The sequence below is a fragment of the Perissodus microlepis genome, chromosome 22, assembly GCF_051167445.1.
Source record: "Perissodus microlepis isolate ML-2025 ecotype Zambia chromosome 22, ASM5116744v1, whole genome shotgun sequence".
NCBI classification, from domain to species: domain Eukaryota; kingdom Metazoa; phylum Chordata; class Actinopteri; order Cichliformes; family Cichlidae; genus Perissodus; species Perissodus microlepis.
The window spans coordinates 1,231,287-1,253,442 of record NC_140481.1 but is presented as its reverse complement, the minus strand read 5'-3'; the positions used below and the strand labels follow the sequence as shown (position 1 = coordinate 1,253,442).

Genomic DNA, 22,156 nt, shown 5'->3' with positions numbered 1-22,156 from the left:
TCAACAGTTCTTTAAAAATCAGTTTTTACTACTGTTCAGGATCAAATTAGTAGTGTGCAACTCCATTAAGCTAATATTTGCTTTAACATGTACAGTATGACAGAGTTGAGTCCGATGTGCAGATCCAGGACAGACTGCATGATAGTGCTACAAGCTGTGGAAGCAGAGAGGAAGCAAAAGGGAGTCAAGACCTAATAATAAGTTTAAGTGTTTGAATTATGACCATCCTTTTACAAGAAGTGATTTGGAAAGTACAACAAATGAATTTGCAACAATAGGAACTTGATTCGTATCATAGCTGCAGTTAAAACTGCTGCTGCTTTACCATGAAACTCAACTTTTCTAAAACCTATTTTTAAACTGCATTTTCATATTACGATAGCAAAGAAACAGAAACAAGCACATAACAAATGCTAGTGAACAAGAAATCACCAAATATCAGTATTGGTCTTAGAAATAATCCACTTTTTCCATTTGTCAGTGAATTTCCTGACCTGTTATTAAATGATTGCTCAGCCAGTTTTTCCCTCGACTGTAGCTGTTGGCTTTAAAAACATGGTCAGGTCTCAATAATCAGCTTGTAAAGATAACCTAACATTTTAACCTGGTAGCTGTAACTGACAGAAGATGCTCACACTCGTAGCAGGGAAGCCCCTTCGAGCAGCAGGACTGATGCAGTTTTCTTCTTGCAGAGATCAGTGACCAGTACAAAACCCCGACCACTGCATGTCAGACAGTTTGAACTCTACACTTTGGTTGGACAGTGATAGTCTGCCCTCACCACCAGAGGTCCACGTTGTGTTACAGTGATAACAATGTTTTAATCAAGGTGATCAGTGTTAAACCTTGAAAAGGTCTCAGCTTGAGCCTCATGGCAAAATCAGCTCTTTTCCACACACACACATATTAACCATTCATTTCTACAACGTGGTTCATCCCTGTTCACACACACAGCAGCACCACTTCATTCGGCCAAATCAAAGCATCAAAAAGGCAAAGAAATGTGAAGATGGCAGGACGCTGCACGCAGCCATGCTGCCCTATATTAAACAGCCAAGACAGGATGTAGCTCTGCATTTATTTACTTAACTAGCAAATTGGGCATCAGTGAGGTCAGTGGGGCTGGAATTGGATTTAACCAGCCTGGGCGACCTCAGTGACCTGGCCATCCCTACATAGCCGACAGACTTACACTCACATGTTATCACACTGACAAAATGAACTTGAGCTTTCATTCACCATATAAGCTCCAAGGGGACAACGACCGCTTTGGTATCTGAGATGCTGTTTTAGTTTTTACATGAACCTGCTGCTCTGTTGGAACAACTTCTGAAAGCTTTTAAGTTCATGTACGAAGCAGAGCAGCATTAGCTTCTCTCTCTCAGCTGTTTTATGACAACGTCGCTTGTGTTTTTTAAAGTGCCTCTCCCATCTATTTTAGAGCCAGCAGAAAAATGCTCCCCCCGCTGGAAAGATGAGGCCATTCAAAATGGTAATATTTCTCCTCCCTCTCTACACTGCTGTTTCCTTCTGTCAGCATGGCGCAGCTTTGGATTTGTTAAGGAAAAACTTCGAAAGGGCTTCAAAAACTGGAATTATTTGATTTAAGAACATTTTTGTGTAGATTCAGTTCAAAATAAATCATATCCCAGTCGTTTCAGTTTCACCGATGTTGGGAAGCTGCACACATCACGTTACAACACGCAGAGTAACTGAACACAGACGTTTTTGTTCTTTTTGAAGGACATCAGCTCATTTAGAGTTTGCTTTCAAAAAGTGGGACATTCACTTATTGTAATAATAATAACAATAATAATAAAGAGGAAAGAGGTTCAAAATATATAAGTAAGTAAAGCTTTATTTGCACCTTTAACCCTTTAAAGCCGGTCAGAGCGGGCACGCTCCATTTTGTGTAACTATTTTTAAATCCAGGTAGCGCTGCAACCACGTGAGCTAGCGCAATATTTTTTTTTGCATATGAGGAGTTGTTCTTACATCTTATGCCATCAGCTTGTCCTCGGTCACAGTTTCCTTCCACATACAGCTTTGCAAAAACTGCATAAAAAGCACTTGCAGCAACAAAAACATAATATTCCAGAAACACGCTTTGCCGATCCGATCAGCTGTTCGTAACACTTCATACTTGGAATAGACGTCAGCGCGAACTTTCGCACGTCCGCCATTACCTGGCCGAAACCGGAAGTGACGTCATTTTTGCGGAAATGTAGTTTTTTACCATCAGGGCCTCATGAGCTTATACTGGTGTTTTTAAAAGTTATGTTTGACTTTATGACTTTCTGTGTCGTTTCTGGGATGCTGAGGACTCATATTGCACTGCTGGAAATAGTTTATTTTGATGCACATGCTGCTTTTTTGCAAATTTGCATTATAATATTTATTTTTGTTTTTCCTGCAGTATATAAAAATTGGTGTATTTCAAAAATAAAACTATGAAGACACTCAAATTAAATTTCCTGTGGTGGGAAACTATTTTGTGCAACTTTTTTGTATTTACAGTTTTGAGGGATAAGCCTCTTAAATTTCTCTAACTAGAAATATATGTTAAAAAAACAAAAACGATTTTCAATTTTTTTGTAGTTTATTGCACTTTTTTGCAATTTATGTAGTTTCTATGCACTTAATGCAGACATATTATTAAAATTTGGGCTATAATGGTTGTATTGATGTATAGCAACTTGAAATGCTCCCAAAAATGGCTCTACAGCATGTAAAAATATAATATAAGCTCTGGCGGACTTGGTTCTATGGTAGGTCTTAAAGGGTTAAACAGAACCCTGAAAACAAATGTCAGTCGAACACAAGTCTAAAAAGCTGACTCTCAGCTGTGTGGAAGAGCCCACAGAGGGAGAGAGTCTGGGGTCACTGTTACTCCTTCATTTTCAGCGTAATGCACAGCCCTGATCACATGACCCAGGGACCTGCTGAGCACATACTCAGACGTGTGCAGGTTCTTTTCCATGCAGAGCTCTAAAAGTGATATGTGAGGACGAAGAAGCCTCGCCGCAGCATGCTGGAGACATTTGGCTTAGACTAGTGAACAGTGAATTACAGTGATACACATGTGATGAAATATATGCACCGATAACAGTTTACAGTTCAGAGTGTGACACTGTGGGATTAACTTGGCAATATTTCTTAAGTGGTTTAAAAACAAGAGTGAAGCAGAGATTTGACACGAGCATCAATGTAAAAGTGTGAAGTTACCCAGAGACAGAGGGTTTAGCAGACGTATGCAAGGGGACCAAAGGTTTCTATTACCTTAGACACAAATCTGTCAGGAGCACAAACTTCTGTCGGAGACACCTGTCAGCCATCCAAGCTTTAATAGAGTCTAAGCAGCTATGCAGGATCTGTAGCTTGGAATCATCTTGGGGCTTAAGGAGTGATAAGAAATGTCCTTAAAAGGCGACAGGGTTGCATAAGTGCACATAGCAAATCTATAAAGATCCCATAATTATTATTATATTCAGAAGGCGCTTTCCTTCCTGAGACAGTGCTGACCACATTCTGCACATATACCAACACCGTGGTTCCACAGCACTGCAGCCCTGTCACCCACTGAAAGCTGAAGAAGTCGACCCCGAACTGTTGCACAGATGAAATGCTGTGTCAGCAACTATGAGAACACAAGTGTCTCCTTACAGAATGCTGTTCAATAAGTGATAAGGTGTGTGTGTGTGTGTGTGTGTGTGTGTGTGTGTGTGTGTGTGTGTGTGTGTGTGCGTGTGCGTGTGTGTGTGTGTGCTCATTGTTCACATATCAGGAAGTAATCCAAATCATCAGGTCATTAGCAGCTCCTAAAATCAAAAACCTCAGATGATAACATCACATGACCTATTATATCCTATTATTATTTCTTTAATAGAAATGAAGGAAACCAGCAAAAGCCATGTGTGAAAAATAAAGTCTGCAGCAGTAAAATGAGGAATCATTTTCTGTATGAAAGTATTTCAGTCAGGTTCAGACGTTGCCACGGCAACACATTGATTTTCCTTTCATAAGTAATTGTGTTATAGATTTGATGGTGAGTTCACTGCAATCATTCTTACCCACACTAAATCCCTGTTGGATTTATGGGACGTGGACACCAGCCTGGTTTGGTTTCACCACCGTGCGTATGTGACCAGATCACTTTATTACACTCTGATACTGATACAACCTTACAAGTGAAAGAGAAGGTTTTAAAAATTACATTTTAAACATGTTTGTAATAAAGCTACAGGTAAGTGGGTGTTTTTTTGTATAAGAGTGCACTACGTTGTTGAAATATTCATTGAATATATATTCAAACTGTTGCAGTTTAACACGCCTACAGGGAACTTCTTTCCTTTTTTCATCCGCTCAGATCACCATCGTCTGCTCGCAGACTACCACAAGTCTTAAAAAAATTACAAATTAAAAAAATGTACAAAAAAAGGAGAATATAATATATATATATAATATATAATACATCCATCCATTCGCTTCCGCTTATCCTTTTCCGGGTCGCGGGGGGGCGCTGGAGCCTATCCCAGCTGTCACGAGGCGAGAGGCGGGGTCCACCCTGGACAGGTCGCCAGTCTGTCGCAGGGCCAACACACAGGGACAGACAACCATTCACACTCACATTCACACCTATGGGCAATTTAGATTTTTCAATGAACCTATCCCCACTAACTGCATGTTTCTTAGCTGCTCCAAAGAGTGAATCACTTATACGTGGACTATTGAATTCAGTCTGTCGTTTAAGACCCTACTGATTAATGATGAAAACATTTAACTAAACTACCATAAATATGTTAAATTAATCAGTTTAAATGATCTTTCTGAGTTAACCTCAATAGTCACCATCAGCATCCCCTTTAGACCCCTGCTGACATCAGACGCAAAGAGGTTCTGTCATTAACTGATGCTTCATCTCTGATAAAGAGTTATGTACCTCAGGGTTTAAGGTGTTGGTAACTGAACCAGAACTTAAAAATGGTTACTTAAAAAGCAGTAACATGGCCAGTCTTTGTTTTATTTCTAAAGTTCCTGAAAGAGTTGCTGTGAAAGAGCTAACTGATCAAATGCAGGAAAGTGGTTTATTAGAAGAAAGAGGATTCAGAATTCATCAAATTGTAGAAACATCTGCATGACTTTGGCCTCCAGTAACACTGTGAGGAATCTTCTTTAGTGCACATATTAAATATGCAGGACTGATGTCTTTGCACAATACCTCTAAAATTAGAAAATAAAAATAAAAAACTCAGGGTGTTGCTGAAAAACTAGTTCATGTATGTATAACTCCAGACTGGACTAATTCATTATTATCAGGGTTTGGGGGTTTTTAAGGTTCCTGAAAAGCAGCTGAGCCAAAATGCTGCAGCGAGAGTAGAGTAGAGTAGAGTAGAGTAGAGTAGAATAGAATAAACCTCTGTACTGACAGGAACTAGAAACAGAGGGTAGATTTCTCTATATTAGGCTCTTTTTAACTCCCACTGTACCATGAACAAAATAAGATCACTGAAAAAAGAAAACCGCTGTTTAAACCTGAATTAAAGACCCACGGTTCTTCTTAGAAATCCAAATGTGTTTGTGAGTACCCAGGGCGTGCAAGGGTTTCTTTAATTGTAAACACACTGGTTAATCTGGTTGATCTGACTTATGCTTGTTACCACAAATAACTTCCAGTATGAATGAACTTTATGCAGGACAGCAAGGCCAGTCTCACAAGCAGGGAAGCGTTTAAGTCTGCATTTTCCATCATGCTTGATGAAACAATGCTTTATTCTCTCCATGTAACACTGTCGCATTCAGATGGTGGGGTAAGATTTAGTGTAAATAACAAAGCACGGATGAGTCCTGCATGCTGTCAGTGGCTCGTGGTGACGTAATGGTGTGGGAGATATTTGGGCCCCTTAGTACCAATAATTTAAACACAGCCTGACTAAGCATTGTTGCTTCCAACAGGATAAGACGCTATAGCAAAGCTCAGATCATCTCTACCTGGACTCTTGAACATCACCGTACTTAAATGGCTCCATAGTCACTAGATTAAAATCCAACAGAGGACCTTTGGGATGTGTTTGAATCTGTCATCGTGGCATGTGCAGCCAACAACTCTGCAAAAACCGTGTGATGTCTTAAAGGATATTCCCACAACAGTGCTTAATCTGTGCTGTGAGTTCACAATGATCACTCAACAGCTGATAATGGGGTTATCCTAAGTCTCAGAACTAGGTGTATTAATTAGAGATGGACCGATCCGATATTACGTATCGGTATCGGTCCGATACTGACGTAAATTACTGGATCGGATATCGGAGAGAAATAAAAAATGTAATCCGATCCATTAAATATCAAAAAAAGCACCTCACAAAACTTGCATCACGTGTATTTGTAGCCTCACTACCAAACCAGCATTTCATCTCTGAGGAAGTTACCCCAGAGAGAAGTAAAGCAAGTGTGTAAGTTCATCTCTGAATGTTTGTAAAGCATTCCAGCGTTAAGCTTAACAACCGATATATGGAGCGACTGCCTCTCCCCCTCCCTCTCCTGCTGCTACTTCAGTCATGAAACTGCTTAATGATCAGCTGATCGGCTTTTCTCTCTTGTTTGTTTTTGGCCCACTTTGTGCCAGAAAGAAGAAACCAGCGGCTGAACAACAGCAGCACGTTTAAGCTTAAACTGTTGTTAGAATTTATTTAATATTACTTTCTACACCAGGATCTTTTTCTACGCAGCTGACGGCTGGTAACTGTGCAGGGGCGGATCTAGCAAAGTTTAGCCAGGGGGGCCGATAGGGCATGAACAGGGAAAAGGGGCACAAAGACGTACTTTTCTTTCTTATTCTCATTTAAAATGTCTAGCTTTTAATAAATAATTATCTGAATCTTACACCCAAAGTTTTAATCTGATGTAAAATGTATAGAAGTCCATTACTGTATATAGTAACTGTTAAGTCTAATATACCCTAGTAAGCTATAGTACTTTTTCCTTTGGGAACCATCTGTGCAGCCTGCAGTTCTGTTGAAGAAAGATGTTGAATCTGTTTAATTATTGTGGAAAAATAATGGATTTCTGTGCATTTTTTTTACATGTGCATTAAATTAAAGTTGATTACGTCGATTAAGCATCATGAGGTGGAGGGTGGGGGGTGGTTCCCTATTTATTTATTTTTTGCTGGGAGTTTGCAACCCTATTAGTCAGGTTGTTTAATATTTCTGCTAAGTACTCTTTAAAATACCAGAATAGGGAGGATGGAGCAGGTTTAAGTTTATTAGATTGATCAGTTTTGCTCAACTATGAAATATTTTGGGTGCAGTGTATTTTTTACATACAGGTATAACAGAATAGCTTTAGTGTTGTTGTTTATTTAAACTCGAGTATGAACTTATACAAAATGCAGCAAGATATTAAAAAAACAGTTTTATTGATTAAAAAAACACTATATCGGATTCATATCGGTATCGGCAGATATCCAAATTTATGATATCGGTATCGGACATAAAAAAGTGGTATCGTGCCATCTCTAATATTAATATACTTAATATCACCTTCACAAATAGTTAATTTAGAACGGAAACATGCAGTGCCCTTGACTCACATTGTGTCTTAATGACAATGCACTGTGCTGTCTAATCCTTTCAAATTCACAGATCTGACTAAAGGTAGATGTTTCTTTCTGTAGGTACTGTGGACACAACAGAAAACAGCAGCCATGCTTCGGCTCACTCAATTAATCAAAAAAAATCTATATATATATATATTAGGGGTGCAACGATACTCGTATCGATATTGAACCGTTCGATACAGTGCTTTCGGTTCGGTACGCATATGTATCGAACAATACAAAATTTTTAATTTATTTTATCAACTTTTCTTCTGACGATGCTGTCTGTGTTGAGAGCTCAGTGGATCTGCGTTCGACTACTCTGCCTAGGCTGCACTGTCGAGCGCAGATCCACTGAGCGCAGCGCAAGCTAGCAAGACAGAAGCTAAGCTCGTTGCAACATGGCAAATTGAACCTCCCCCACCCTCATTCAGATCTGGCGTTTGGAACTATCTTGGTTTTCATGTGAATTATGACCCTGAAGGTAAGCGCGTCATGGACTAAAGTAAAACAGTATGTCGGATGTGCCACGCAATGCTCAATTACATGGGTGGGAACTAGTGCGTTAGCGCAGTTTGCTCGTTAACGTGTTGACGCCGTCCAGCCCCACGCACGGGGCGATCCGCGGTAGCTCGTTAACGGAGATTTGCCGTGTTGTGGCGTTAACGTCATTTCAGATTAACGCTGACAGCACTAGTGGGAACACAACGAATATGACTGCACATTTACGCCGACATCATCCTAGTGCAAAGACAAGTGGAAGCAGACAAAAACAACAAGCACGCATGCTACAAACTTTACCCGAGTCATTTAGACAGCCGTTAGCACAGGATTCTCCTTATGGGGACCTGATATGTTTAATATGCTGCTGAGAATATAGCCCAGAAGAAGCGTATAGTATAGCTTTTATTTTGGAAAGAGACATTTCTCTGTAATAAACTCTCTTTTCCAAAGATTAGTGATTTCTCCATCAGATAGATTTATTTTTTTATTACTTTTTTGTTTCAGCAACATTAAATTTAAAAACTGTACTTTTGAGTTAAAATATATATTTATAATTTTAAAAAATGACAAATTAAAAAGGCATGAACATTTTTTTGTATCGAAAAAATATCGAACCGTGACACCAAAGTATCGAACCAAACCGAACCGTGAATTTTGTGTATCGTTGCACCCCTAATATATATATATATATATATATATATATATATATATATACACACACACACACACACACACACACACACACACACACACACACACACACACACATATAATTCAGAATTTAGTGTCCCACCAGCCACGATGGCCCATATTCAATAAAGACTTTGTTGGTAATCGGTCTGGACTGGGAGAATCCAGTTTTTCCAAAAAGAGCAAAAACTGCCCTTTTATGAAGTTCTCAGAAATCTCCTTTGTTTATGTCATAATTCACTTCCTTAGAAGTCTTAAATATCAATTTTTAATAAAAAATAGAGCATCCACTCACACTTGACCAACTTTCTGTTGTTTCTGACTTTAGTTTTAAGTGAAAATCTAATCCTAGAGCTTCCTATATTTTCTATAAGTCCTATATAGATTTAATTCCCAATAAATAAAGAAATAGTGTAACATTTTTCTTTTATTTGATTAACTTTGTTCTCTGTCTACTTTTTGTGACAGTTTTCTGAAAACCTGTGGATGTCTCAGGTCGTATTTAAGCAGAAACATTGACTCTAAAGAGTTTGCAAGCATTCACACATCACTGTATCACCACTTTTAGTAGTTTCACCTGGAATTTGTGCTACATCCAGTCTGGTTGGTTATAATCCCTTACCTTTTTGATCACCACTTCCTGAAAGGTCATCTTAGTGTCAAACAGTTTTCATGATTCTTTTGGACCAAAAGCCAGAACTGATGGCGGACGGAACGAATGTTTAATTGGAAATTAGGTTGAGCGTACAGTTAAAAGGAGTTCAACACCAAATTAAAGAGTTGTCCTTTAACACATGAAGCACACAGACAGATGCTCTACACTTTCCGCTCCTCTGTTTAGTTGAAAAATGCTCTGAAAGGAAACTGAAAAGTAACTGTCCTTTAATAAGAAAAATCCCTTTTGCAGATTTAACTTTGATTGTATTCTTTCTGAATGAATAATATGAATCATCACGTTTCCATTTTTCCAAACGTAAACAAAAACAAATGACCCCCCCGCCCCCACATGCATTTGTATCATGTCCTGAATGTGGAGCGTTTTAAGTTTACCTGAAATGTTTTTGTCATCTTTGTTTTCATTTTCCAGTTGTGTATTATGCAAAATTGCATTCAGTAATATTTGGAAAATATTACTGAATGCAAGCTTATAAACTCTCTTCCCATGGTGCTTTGCACACTGCCTCTCAGCAGTCGCTCCTCTCTAGACTTCTTAATAAAATCGGTGCTGAAAGCAGACACGGCTGTAAGAACAGCATTGTTTGTCTCGCCTGGAAAACCTTTTTTGGACTTTGCTGGTGATCTGCACTCGATCCCTCATTACAGGATCAGGTTGTGGAATATAAACACAACCCTACAAGTTTGTCTAAATTCAGTGATTCGTGTTCATAAACAAGGTGATATTTCTTTAACAATATGATGATTCAGTCAGCAAATGTTTGCAGTTCTGGGCGTGTTGGGCGTCTGATCCTTGTGGAGTTGTGTAGAGAAGGCAATGACAGTATTTATAATGAGAAAAAAGGAAGAGCAGGATTCAAAACAAGTTCACCCACCTTATCCTAAAGTGCAGGATAATCCTCTCCAACTTTAACCTTTACTGAGGGTAGCCTTCTGTTGTTCCCCTCAGCTTACCCTGAACTTTAAGGGAAAAGGTTAACCAACTAATGTGGCTTCCTCAGGTAACAAAGAGTAGCCAGGGACAACTGGCACTGGAGATCATGTTAACTGAGGGCCTCTGGATAAAAGAGATTCCTCACACCCAAAAATTGTTCATGACCAGCTTTGAACCCCTGAGTCCTCAAACGATCAAGGGAGGGAATGTACAAAAGCCCGCCGCGGGGCCAGTGTGGTAAAGAGCCACTGGAAGTGAAGTTTGTCTCGTAGGTGCACGGCACGGAAAGTTGGGGCGTTTTTTGGTCAAAGGCCTCGCTGGTTACTTCAGCTGTTGGCAGGAATACTTCGAGTCATCCGTTAGAGACGATGCTGGATTGTATTTGTACATTTGTATTTTTTAAATAGGGGAGGAAAAAAGAGACAGCTGGCATTTATGTGACCACCCCGGGTAAGTAGGAAAATTCATAGAGGCTCGTAATTTACTGTAGATTTTCCTTTTTTAGATCAACCGTAGTACTTGTTGTTTTCCAGATACTAAAAGTGATACACCGGGCATCTGAGTATATTGCATGTTATCATATTAACTTTCTCTATTTTAATATTTTAATTTTAATAAAGACATAAGTGCTTTCAGATCTGCTACACTTGCTAGATTGTCTTCTCAAAGCAAAAGTATATATTTAAAGAAATATATATATAAATATCTTAATAAATATAATTTTTTTACTTTATAATGAATGTTTATGTGAGTCATATGCAAATATTAAGGTTATTTTCTATTTATGCTGCTTTAATACTGCATTTAAACAGTAAGTTTTACTTCAGCTTTTCAGCATCTAATAAAGCTTCACTTTATGTGACAAAGACGAAGAAGACAAAGAATTGGAGATTAAAAAATGTGACAAATAAATTAAATTTGTCACTAAAAGTCCAAAACCTGGCATAGAAAAAAGCGTAGACAGTCACACCATCCACTCAGACAACAGATTGTTTCATTATTGACAGGCGTTAAACTCTGTCTGACAAATGCTTAACAGTTGTTAAGAAACTACAAACAAGATTAGTTCAGGACCAGGACATCACCTCATCAAAAAGTTAAACTGGTATCAAGCCCTCTTTGCAAGAAGATTTGCCTCATAGGACCAGCCTCTTACCAGCTGTTGCATGTTGATCACATCTACTGGTCACACACTCACACTTACATTAATGGAGTTGCTAATCCCACGATAAGCCTTTTTAACTGTTCGTCCAGGCAGATCAATCAAACGCTGAACACTGAAACGTATTTTTAATGGAACAAGTCAAAATGTTCAATCTTATTACACAGTCACTACTCTTTGTTTAAGTAGATAAAGCAGCTTTATAACTCACCTCCACGACAGGTATTTTTAGCTATATATTATTATTTCTTATCACTTTTCTTTAAAGCCTTATTATTGTTGTTATTATTACTGATCTCCAGCTGATCTCAGGAGTTTTCCAACTTGCATTTAAATAAGAAATCTTTGAGTCTTACAAGTACAGCAAAGCATGTTTGTGTTTCTTTGACAGCAGCCTGTATTTAACGGTAACTGTTCTGTCTGTTGTTCCTGTCTTTAATGAAGAACCAATTAACAATTAGAGAGCTTTCCATAAATAAACAACAATCAAGGTCGTCTGTTAAAAACATTCAGTCACAGAGAGGCAGACATCCAGAGGACTTTTACAGAGAAAGAGAAAAATGGTAATGAGGAAAGTTTATTAATAACACAGTAGATCGTTTTCTTTTAGCACAGCAACAAAGCTTTCTCGTATTTCCACATGAACTCTTTACTCATGCTGGTCTTACACTAGCCAACTTCTGTCTATAAACACACACATGTAGATGCTACAGTATATGAGGATTATTTTATGTAATGAGTTCCCTTTTTTGTACAAACTTTGTGAGTCTTGCACATGGGCATAGAAAAGTGGTTCTCTACTCCCACCACCACGTTTCAGATTAAAATGTAATAATTTTGGACATCTGTTAGTTTACCGCCGTACCACCCCGAGCTTGTCTAGTTTCAGGAGCTAAGCGGGGTCGGGCCTGGTTATTACTTGGATGGGAGACGTCTGTTACACATATTTGTGTGACAGATGTATATTATTATTTCTTACCTATTTGATTAAATATAAAATTAAGTGTGAAATTTGGTACACGGTGTGGTAGTTCTTCAAGAAGGGGGATCGGAGAAAGTGTACCAGCTTTAGGGGATCGTGCTTCTCAGCCTCCCTGGGACTATGTCAGGGTACTGGAGACGAGTATCCACCTGGTACTCAAACCTCAGATTCTGGAGAAGCAGTTTTTGTCTCGGTCACAGAAACTGAGACCAGCTCTTCATCCTGTCAAGGATATTTAAGCGTTGATGGGAGCAACGTTCCCTCTAATGTTTCATGTGTCTGAGCGAACACACAAACTCCCTGAGCGTCCCTTGGACCACTGTGAGCAACAGCAGACGTGTGCGCTGTGGTCACGCCAGCATCGAATCCATCCAAGCTACATGTTTATTAAAATAATCAAATTACAGCATTTACATTTATGTTAGACTACTTTTAATTAACTGCTTTAGCCCACTTACAATGAAAATGTAAAAAAAAAAATCTTGTTCCTGTCCTGTGTAGCATGTTAACACTATTGGAAGTAAAAATAACTTCAACTCCAATTTTGAAAACACAACTTTCTTTCTTTTTCTTTCTTTTCTTTTATAAAGCTCTGACTTGTATTATGAGTCTGTGGTCTGGGAGAGAGTCTGTAACTCTGTCTGCAAAATACAGTAAATAATGACCAATGTTGGGCAATTAATTATATAGTTACTCCTCAAAAAAGTAACTGAGTTTTTCAAACAACAAAGTTTTTTGCAGCTGTTTACCTAAAAATGCAGCCAAGGCGTTTTTTAAATAAACATTTCAAACTATTTACAGAACAATCAGCTGTTCTGCATCAAATCTGATGCCACACAAATTATTTGTGCCACTCCAAAAATAATTTCTGTCCACTATGAGATGAAGGAGAACAACAGCCTGATACCTGCAGGCCTGACAGCAGCAGATGTATCACTGCTGTAACACCTGTAACACTCAGCAGTCGCCTCATTGTTCTGACACACACAACAAAACTATTGACCACACTACACACTAACTACACACTAACTACACACTAACTACACACTAACTACACACTAACTACACAAGATTTGTACTGAACGTCGCAAATCTCTCACATCTCAAAACACCGCCGTCACTCCTAAAACTTCCCCCGTTTCTTAACAACTAGATGCCACGTTGCCATTTTTTGATTGGTCCACATGGTACTTTTTTGGACGAATAGGAAAGAGAGAGGGGGTGGGGGTTTGTTTTTGCTCACAGGCGGAGAGTGCTTTGTAGCGTTTTCCTTATAAAACGCTGTTTTTACCGTTTCTTCCCGCAGTAAATATAAACAATGACAGTATTCAGGAAGAAAACCAAACATTGCAGATATTTTATCATAGCTCTGGTTTTACGTGGCCGATCAACACAATTTAAAAACTGGTATAAAGTCCACACTTTTCCCGTCAGTTGTTCCGTCTGTCCTGCTCACATCTCCAATGGTTGTACACGTTGTCATTAACGTGGCTTCACTCCACATCAGCCGCTTTGCTCGCTAAAACACCGGCACATAAGGACGCTGTCATAGCCTGTCAGCCACGTTGATTAGCTGCGTATATACGAATGTGAATCGCATCATTGGCTGGACTTTGGGATAAGGTGGCATCGTTCTGATCCCATACGGGAGCAGCCGGTCACTCACTGACTAACACTGCAGAACAGAATTGTTAAAGTTTTAATTTTAATTTCAATTCAGGCTAGATTTTTTTTTTTTTTGTGCGCAACGCAGATTTGCACAACATTGGATGGGAGTAGTAGTAGTACTAGTACCATTCAACCACATCCCTTAAGTTATTGTGCAGGGCGGGTGCTTTGGGAGTATTGGATATCATGCTCGTTGTTGCAAGCTATTTGTCCCTGCAACACCAGAGCTTGGTCTGCATTGGTCTGACTGGTTCTTGGTGGGTGTTGGACTCTCCCAGGGCTGCTCTTTGACACCACACCAATGCTCTGCATCATTTTTATGAACAGAATTGTAAGCACAGTCATGGGGCACATAGTGTCTGGTTCAGTTTTAGCTCTGGCAGATGACGTGGTTTTGTTGTTTCATGGAGTAATGACTGCCAGCTTGTACTGGAGTGGTTTGTGGCTGGATTGAGCTGTGCTCACCCACAGAGACAGGGTGTAGAGTTCAGACATTTGGGGTAGAGTCCGTGCTCTTCTGTGTCGACAGGAGGCAGTTGGGATGGTTCGGGAATTTGACCAGGGCACCTCCTTTGTGGGGCGGTCCAGTAATGTCCCACCAGGCGGAGACCTCGGGGTAGACCCAGGATACGCTGGAGAGATGACATCTTTTGGTTGACTTGGATGGATATGCAACATACCAAAACAGACTTTTAAACAGATTGTAATAGGTGACTGTGGCACTGTTACTATTTTCAGGTGGTCTACTTTTTTTGGTTAGTCTTAACTACAGACATTGGTGATGCAAAATTAAAAGAAAAAAGAATTTGAGTTTTTATTTTAAAAGCTCGTCCATGGCATCATGCAGAGTTTCAATGTTTTGACATGAAATGATAATTTACTGTAATTCATAAATGAACGATAATATTTGGTCATCTGCCTCGAGATGCATATTAATGTCAGTGACTTCCATTCTTAATTCATATTTTCTAATGATGCTGACCCGCTGTTTGCCACTATAACACCTGTGTGTGAAAAAATATTGTTTACCGTGCAAATTTGAAATACATTTAAATCTCAAGGCTGTCGTCATTATTGACGAGGACGCCTCATTAGTATGACTGAGCATAACCTCTCTGGGATTAATAAGTGCCTTTACAGAAACGGACCACACAATGTTTCATTGTTTACATCTATATATATATATATATATAGATATAAATATATAGAGATATAAATATATAAAACACTTTTAGACTCAACTAATTTTGCAAACAATTAGTTGAGTCTAAAAGTGACAAGAAAAACAAAAAAATTGGACTTTTGGTTTACAAATTTCCACACTAAATGTTTTTCAGCAATTTAAAATTCTTTGCGCAACAAAAGACAATAAATCTTAGTGCTATTTTGTACATTTACATGCATTTGCACAGTTTTTCATGGCGCAATTCCTGAATTTGATTTAGCTGCTGACCTAAACCAAAATGTTATTTTGGTTTTTGCGCAGGTATTCATTATTCTAAGTAAATCCCAAATAATTGCACTAATATGTGCCCTATCTTTCGTTAAGATAATTCTTGTATCATATGCGACCCCTCCTCAGTCAGGTTTTTTAACCATTTGTGTTTTCGTGGACCAGCTTTTCTTTAGATTTGCTCTTCACTTTTGTGGTTGTTGTGAGATGTTTCTTACAGTAGGTGCATCATGTAATGTCTTAATCTGTGACATCGCCACTGTCTGTGGTACATCACGGATTTGTGAAGTGTAAGATTAGAGCCCTATGTCGTCATAAATCTCTGCTTCCCAATTCGGCCGGGTGGTGGCGGGTGGGGCAGTTGCAAGGTGTTGTTTGTGGTCTGTGGATTTGTTGGATAAAGCGTTTGCTCCTAAGTACGGTCAACTCCATCAAGTCCTTTCAGATCAGGAGTTATTTTCTTCCTTTCGTGGCTTGATGCCAGCTCAGGTTTTTCTTTTTTGAGAGCAGATAGTTCTCCGGGTAGACCCAGAAGTTTTTATGGTGCTCTGCTGAAGGTCTTCATCATGAACTATTGCATTCCGGACATGTACGAGATGCCTCACACCGGCGTCGGAAGCTATTCGGTGCAGGGAGGTGGGGAATATTGCATGTACTCGGACGAAGGGTCCGGGTATGGCAACTGTGAGCCTCAGCCCCTTCATCATCCACCCTGCATGGAGCAGGCTTGGTCCCCCAGCCAGCACTACTCGTGTTCCTACGCCGCTGGTCCTTCTGTTTTTAAGAGTGAGTTTTGCAGCATGGAGGTCCCTCTCAGTCACTTCCACCAGCCTGAGTACTTCCCCGAGATCAAACCTGAATTTTCACACCTGCGGTGGATGCAGAGTGCGCACAGAAAAGGTACGACATGCAGGCTGTGATTATTTAGCTCTTTAACAAAATACCTGAGGGGCTGGAACTGCAGCTCGGACGTGTTCAGGTTGTTTAACTTGTTTAAGTTGCGAGTAACTTAAACCGTCTCCACTGTCTGTAATTAACTGGGTTTGTGTGTATGCAAGCGTGTATGTGTGTGTGTGTGTGTGTGTGTGTGTGTGTGTGTGTGTGTGTGTGCGAGTGTGTGTGTGTGTGTGAGTGTGTGTGTGTGTGTGAGTGTGTGTGTGTGTGTGTGTGTGCGAGTGTGTGCGAGTGTGTGTGTGTGTGCGAGTGTGTGCGAGTGTGTGTGTGTGTGTGTGTGTGTGTCTATAATATAACAGACTTGTAATACACGTGCTCAAACTGATAATTGGTCCTTCTTGATCATCGATCAATGATGTCTGGGATTTTCGAATTAAGTCCGATAAGCATAAATCCAAGACATAAGGCATCGTGCGCTGGTCTGTGATCAGGGCTTGTTGCTGTGTTTGATTGAGGTAGACGGGGTTCCTTATTGATTGCTGTTGAGGCAACAGAAGGCTGACAAAAGATATTGATCAGTTTGTTAACCTGCTGTCCTGGTGACAGAACTCACTCAACCCAATCTCAAATACAAGATAGACTCCACAATATTAGTCTACAAAGATTTTTCCATGAAGTGTGTTCAAAGCATCACTGCCACTCCACACTCTGCTGTTAGCAAGTGTGACCACCTACATAAAAGAACAGGTTTTGGCAGTTTGCTCATCTAGAGCATTCAGGTAACTACTAAAACAATTCCACAGGTCTCAACAAATTCACCCCATGGTCAAACTACGCAATATTCAGAAAATGCCAAAAATCCAAGACCAACATCTCAGACTCTGCAGGCTTCAGTTAGCATGTTCATAGCAGTAGAATTAGAAAGAGACTGAACAACTATCGCTTGTTTGCAAGCGTTGCCAGAAGAAAGCCTCTAAAATAACATGACAGCATGGCTTAGACTTACAAAACTGCCTAGGAACAAACCTCAACACCTCAAGAACTTTGCAAAGCAGCGATGTCTGGAGATAAAGCACCTTGTTTGGAGAAAACCAAACACAGCAGGGCAGTACAAATACTGCATAGCAACTGTCAAGGACAGCAGTGGAGCAGTGATGATTTGGACTCGTTTAGCAGCCACAGATCCTGAATACGTTATAGTCTCTGAGCTGACCATGAACGTCTCTGTATACCAAAGTATTCCAGACTCAAGCTAAAGCTAAGGCTTGGCCTTGGGGGGAGTGGTGCCTGATCGAAATCTAGACCTCAACTCAGTGGCAGAGCTGTGCATGAAAACTTCCCTGCAAATCTCAACAAAGTGAAGAAATATTATAGAGAAGATGGGCCAGCGACAGACGTGCCCACTGCTGAGTCATGGGGGCTGTAGTTTTTAACAGGACTACAAAGAGTCATGTTACATCATTCTGTAGTGTGTATTTTACGCAAATGCACACATTCATTCATATATGTGTGTGCGTGAGTGTGTATACATTTATTTTTTTTTACTACTGTGCAAAGAATAGTACATTGCCCCATTTTTAATTAAAATCTAATAAAAAATGAATGTGTTTGGAAAAACATTGTGAATGCCAGTCGTCAAATTTACTTGACATTCGTTTGCCTTATTTTTAAAATTAAAACAAACAATCCAGTTGTCTGCTTCTTTTCTCTCTAGGGTACATACCAAGTTACCTGGACAAGGATGAGCTATGCGTAGTGTGTGGGGACAAAGCTACAGGCTACCACTATCGCTGTATTACCTGTGAAGGTTGCAAGGTAAACCATGTGACCACATGGCCTCAGCCTTCGCCGTCTCCCTGTTCTGATCACGTCGCCTTCTGTTTTCTAGGGATTCTTCAGGCGGACAATCCAGAAGAATCTCAATCCAACTTATGCCTGTAAGTACGAGGGCAAATGTGTTATTGACAAAGTGACCAGGAACCAGTGCCAGGAATGTCGCTTCAAGAAGTGCATTGCAGTGGGAATGGCAACAGACTGTAAGTGGCCTCAGTAACAGGATATTTGACTCGTCTTTATATCTTTTATGTCACTTTTGCATTTCTCCTGTTCTTCAATTGGAAAAAAAGAATTCTGACATTTATTTACAAAAACAATGACATTTATAAAGAAAGTGCAGAATTAGTAATAAAATCAACAAAGATTTAAAGAAAGTTCATCAGGGTTTGTCATCACCTGAAATATATTTACTCCAAATAAAAGCAGTGATGATTTTTCACCACATGGAAAAACAAATAATGGTCTCCATGTTCACGTTTTGTTTGATTTAGTGCCTTTCACATTTTTCATACAATGGAAAGTTTGTTTTTTTCATGTGTGGGTCATTTGAATCTAAAGCCTCCTGCTACATTGTATCTGTATCATTTTTGACCGTGAGCTTTCTGAAAGTCCAAAACATAAAACGGTTCAAAACACAAGAACAATCATGAAGCATGAACAAGTGTCACCTCAGCGGGATGTCATGTTCTTGTGTTGGAACAACTCTGCGCCTCAGCGAGTCATCATTTTATGCCCCCCTACCCTCTCCCCTCCTCTTCCTCTTTCCTTTTCCTGCCCGTCTACTCTCTTGGCGTCCCTTGGCCCCCTGCTGACCCCCTTTATTTGCCCCAGTGGTGTTGGATGACAGCAAGCGGCTGGCCAAGCGGAAGCTAATCGAGGAGAACCGGGAGCGCCGTCGGAGGGAGGAACTGCAGAAGACGGCGTGGGACCGACTGGAGCCCACCCAAGAGGAGTGGGACCTCATCCGTATGGTGACCGAAGCCCATATGGCCACAAACGCCCAGGGCAACCACTGGAAGCAGAAGCGGAAATTCCTGGTGAGACATCGTCCTCCTCCTCCTTCCCTCCTCACCAAAGCCTTGATTGTATCGATTACTGTGCCTTGTTCAAACCACCAACCCCCCTGACCCCCACCTACCTCCCCCTCCCACCCATCTCAGCCCGCTTCCAACCCGTCCCAGCCCCCTTCCGCTTCATGTCCCCGTCTCCTCCTCTTCCACCACCACCACCATTGTTCCACTGTTCCCTATGTTAATATGTCCATGTGTTTTTTTGTATCTCCTTGTAGAGTGGGGAGAATTAGCTGGACGATGGAGAAAAGTGTTTCCTCAACGCAGCAGCACTAATTTATATTGGAACATCTTACTCTTGTCTTATGTTTTGCCGAGCAGCAACTCTTAATTGCTAATACTAATGACTTGCTTTTTTTCGTGCTGTTTAATTTTCCTCTCTTTCTGTTTGTAGCTTTTGATTTCACACCTCACTCTGTTTTTCACTAATTTTGCTTTTTCTGTTAAGTTTGATTACTCTGTCCGGACTGAGAGTCTGTCAGCTGTTTGTTGACGTTATACTGAGTTTCTATGGCACGATTAAAGGGAACGCTCATTAATCGCAGAATTATTTGATCGGCGGGGTTTGGCAAAAAAAGAAGGGTTATTTTTCAGGATACTGGGGAAACGGGGGAAAAGACTTTCCCTGCGGCAACATGAACACAGCCTAATCTGTCTGCAAACTTTCATGGCCGCATCTGTTGTTTTTCATGCAATTTGTTTCAAAAAGTGTTGAAAACGTAGCCAAAGTTTTGATTGAGGTCGCATACAAAGATCCAATGAAGAGCGTTCCCGAGGACCCGTTTGATCCGTGGTCCCGAGTCTTGCTGTGGAAACTCGTGTCCTATTTCTGTCTTTACCTGTTTTCTGTCTGCGCACTCTTTCATCTGTCTTCAGTTTTAACTTGTTTTATTTTAGTTGGCTTGACACGGGTTCTTCATTGAAACTTCACGATTCCTGTTGATTATCCAACAGGTCGAGGAAGCAATGCTTCTTAATGAAATAACATGTAATTTATTCTATACTTCTGACCAGAGTGCAGCGGGGGTGAAGGAAACTAAGGTAAGACACACAGATACACGGTTCAGTTTTCAGCCATTTACATGTAAAACGATGGATAAATAACAAATGATGCGATGAAACCAGCTGATGTCCACTCCTCGTTCTTTCAGCCTGAGGATATTGGTCAAGCGTCCACGGATAATGCACCTGAAGGAAGTAAAGTGGACATAGAAGCCTTCAGTCAGTTTACAAAAATTATCACCCCTGCCATAACCCGAGTGGTGGACTTTGCCAAAAAACTGCCTATGTTCTGTGAGGTAGGTTTGTTTGAGTGGAAACGGTGACTGTGAATGTGTCACTGAGTGGTTAAAGCTGTATATTCAGATTGAATATGAATCTTTGACATAATGGAAGTGCCACCTGTCCCTAAATAAGCCGTTCTTCTCTTTAACCCAGCTGCCTTGTGAAGACCAGATCATCCTGTTGAAAGGCTGTTGCATGGAGATCATGTCGCTGCGAGCTGCTGTTCGCTACGATCCAGAAAGCGAGACCCTCACACTCAACGGCGAGATGGCAGTGACACGAGGTCAGCTCAAGAACGGAGGCTTGGGCGTAGTCTCAGACGCCATCTTTGACCTTGGCGTGTCGCTGTCCTCCTTTAACTTGGATGACTCTGAGGTGGCTCTTCTGCAAGCTGTTATCCTGCTTTCATCCGGTAATCGCCTAGAGTGCACACTTACCCGAGTACATAAGAGGTTATTAAAGGGTTTTCTTTCTCGCTCTTCTAGGTCTCGCTCTATTTTAGCACAGCGGTGTTACTGCGTTCTTATTACACCGTTGGTAACGTCGGCTTACAGGGAACAGATTTTTAGGAAGTACAACAGTGTGAATCTGCAGCTGCACAGCTTGTGTGAATACTTGGTTTTGACATGAAATCTATATCAAACCACAGTTTAATCAATTAATCACCGTAATCATTGTGAGGGGCTTTGGCCTGTTAGCTTGTTTTTGGCTCCACTGGCATTTCTCTGTAATACTCTCATTGAAGATCAATACTCGTGTGCTTTATGGTGCAGACCCATCTGTCCTGACACTTTACAGCATCCACTGACGGTTAGATAACACTGCTATTAGGGCAACGAATCGCTTTGGGATAGAAAGTTAATTATTTGTGTTTATTGATCATCTTTAAAAAATTTTGTTTCGTACTATTTGTACCAAAAAAGAAAAATAATTGTGAGTACTGCAATAAATAATAACTGACACTGTAGTGTATACACAGCTACGCCTGTGTTTAACTCATTTTCAGTCAAAAATGACATAAGAGTCATTCAAGGCACTCAGTGCATGACCCAGTGTGTGCACACATGAACACGGTGTATTTGTACTGGATCTTTATTTTGGACATGTTTAAATAGTATAACAACAACAACAGAGAAAAAACAGACAAACAAAACAATAATAATTATAAATAACTTACATGTTCAAAAACGAGCAGGAAGCAGCATGAGCTCATTTAATCCAACCTCCTGTTCATGCCGTCTCCATCACAAGTTCTTCATTATAATTTCTTACATGTATTTTTTTATAACCTCGGTAACACGTATAAAGATATATATGTTTACAGATATATCTACTTATATAAACCACACACCTGATCAGAGCCCTACCTCCACCACATTTGTTCCAAACCATCCCAAATAATACAGGAAT

The 22,156-nt window shown here is 40.2% G+C and overlaps 1 protein-coding gene across 11 annotated transcripts in view; it reads left to right on the top strand.

Annotated features, from left to right (window-relative positions):
- Window positions 1-22,156, top strand: part of thrb (thyroid hormone receptor beta) — a 114,307-nt gene that overhangs the window by 85,965 nt on the left and 6,186 nt on the right. For 4 of the 11 annotated variants that reach the window (XM_084918850.1, XM_084918849.1, XM_084918848.1 and 1 more), the window contains 7 exons: window positions 1,442-1,492; window positions 18,271-18,371; window positions 18,445-18,592; window positions 19,224-19,429; window positions 20,417-20,503; window positions 20,614-20,760; window positions 20,900-21,158. In XM_084918850.1, coding sequence (XP_084774976.1) covers window positions 1,442-1,492; window positions 18,271-18,371; window positions 18,445-18,592; window positions 19,224-19,429; window positions 20,417-20,503; window positions 20,614-20,760; window positions 20,900-21,158 — 999 coding nt within the window. Of the gene's footprint in view, window positions 1-1,441; window positions 1,493-15,513; window positions 16,563-18,270; window positions 18,372-18,444; window positions 18,593-19,223; window positions 19,430-20,416; window positions 20,504-20,613; window positions 20,761-20,899; window positions 21,159-22,156 lie in introns of those variants that run through there. The other 7 variants (XM_084918855.1, XM_084918853.1, XM_084918854.1 and 4 more) reach the window with 4 other exon arrangements.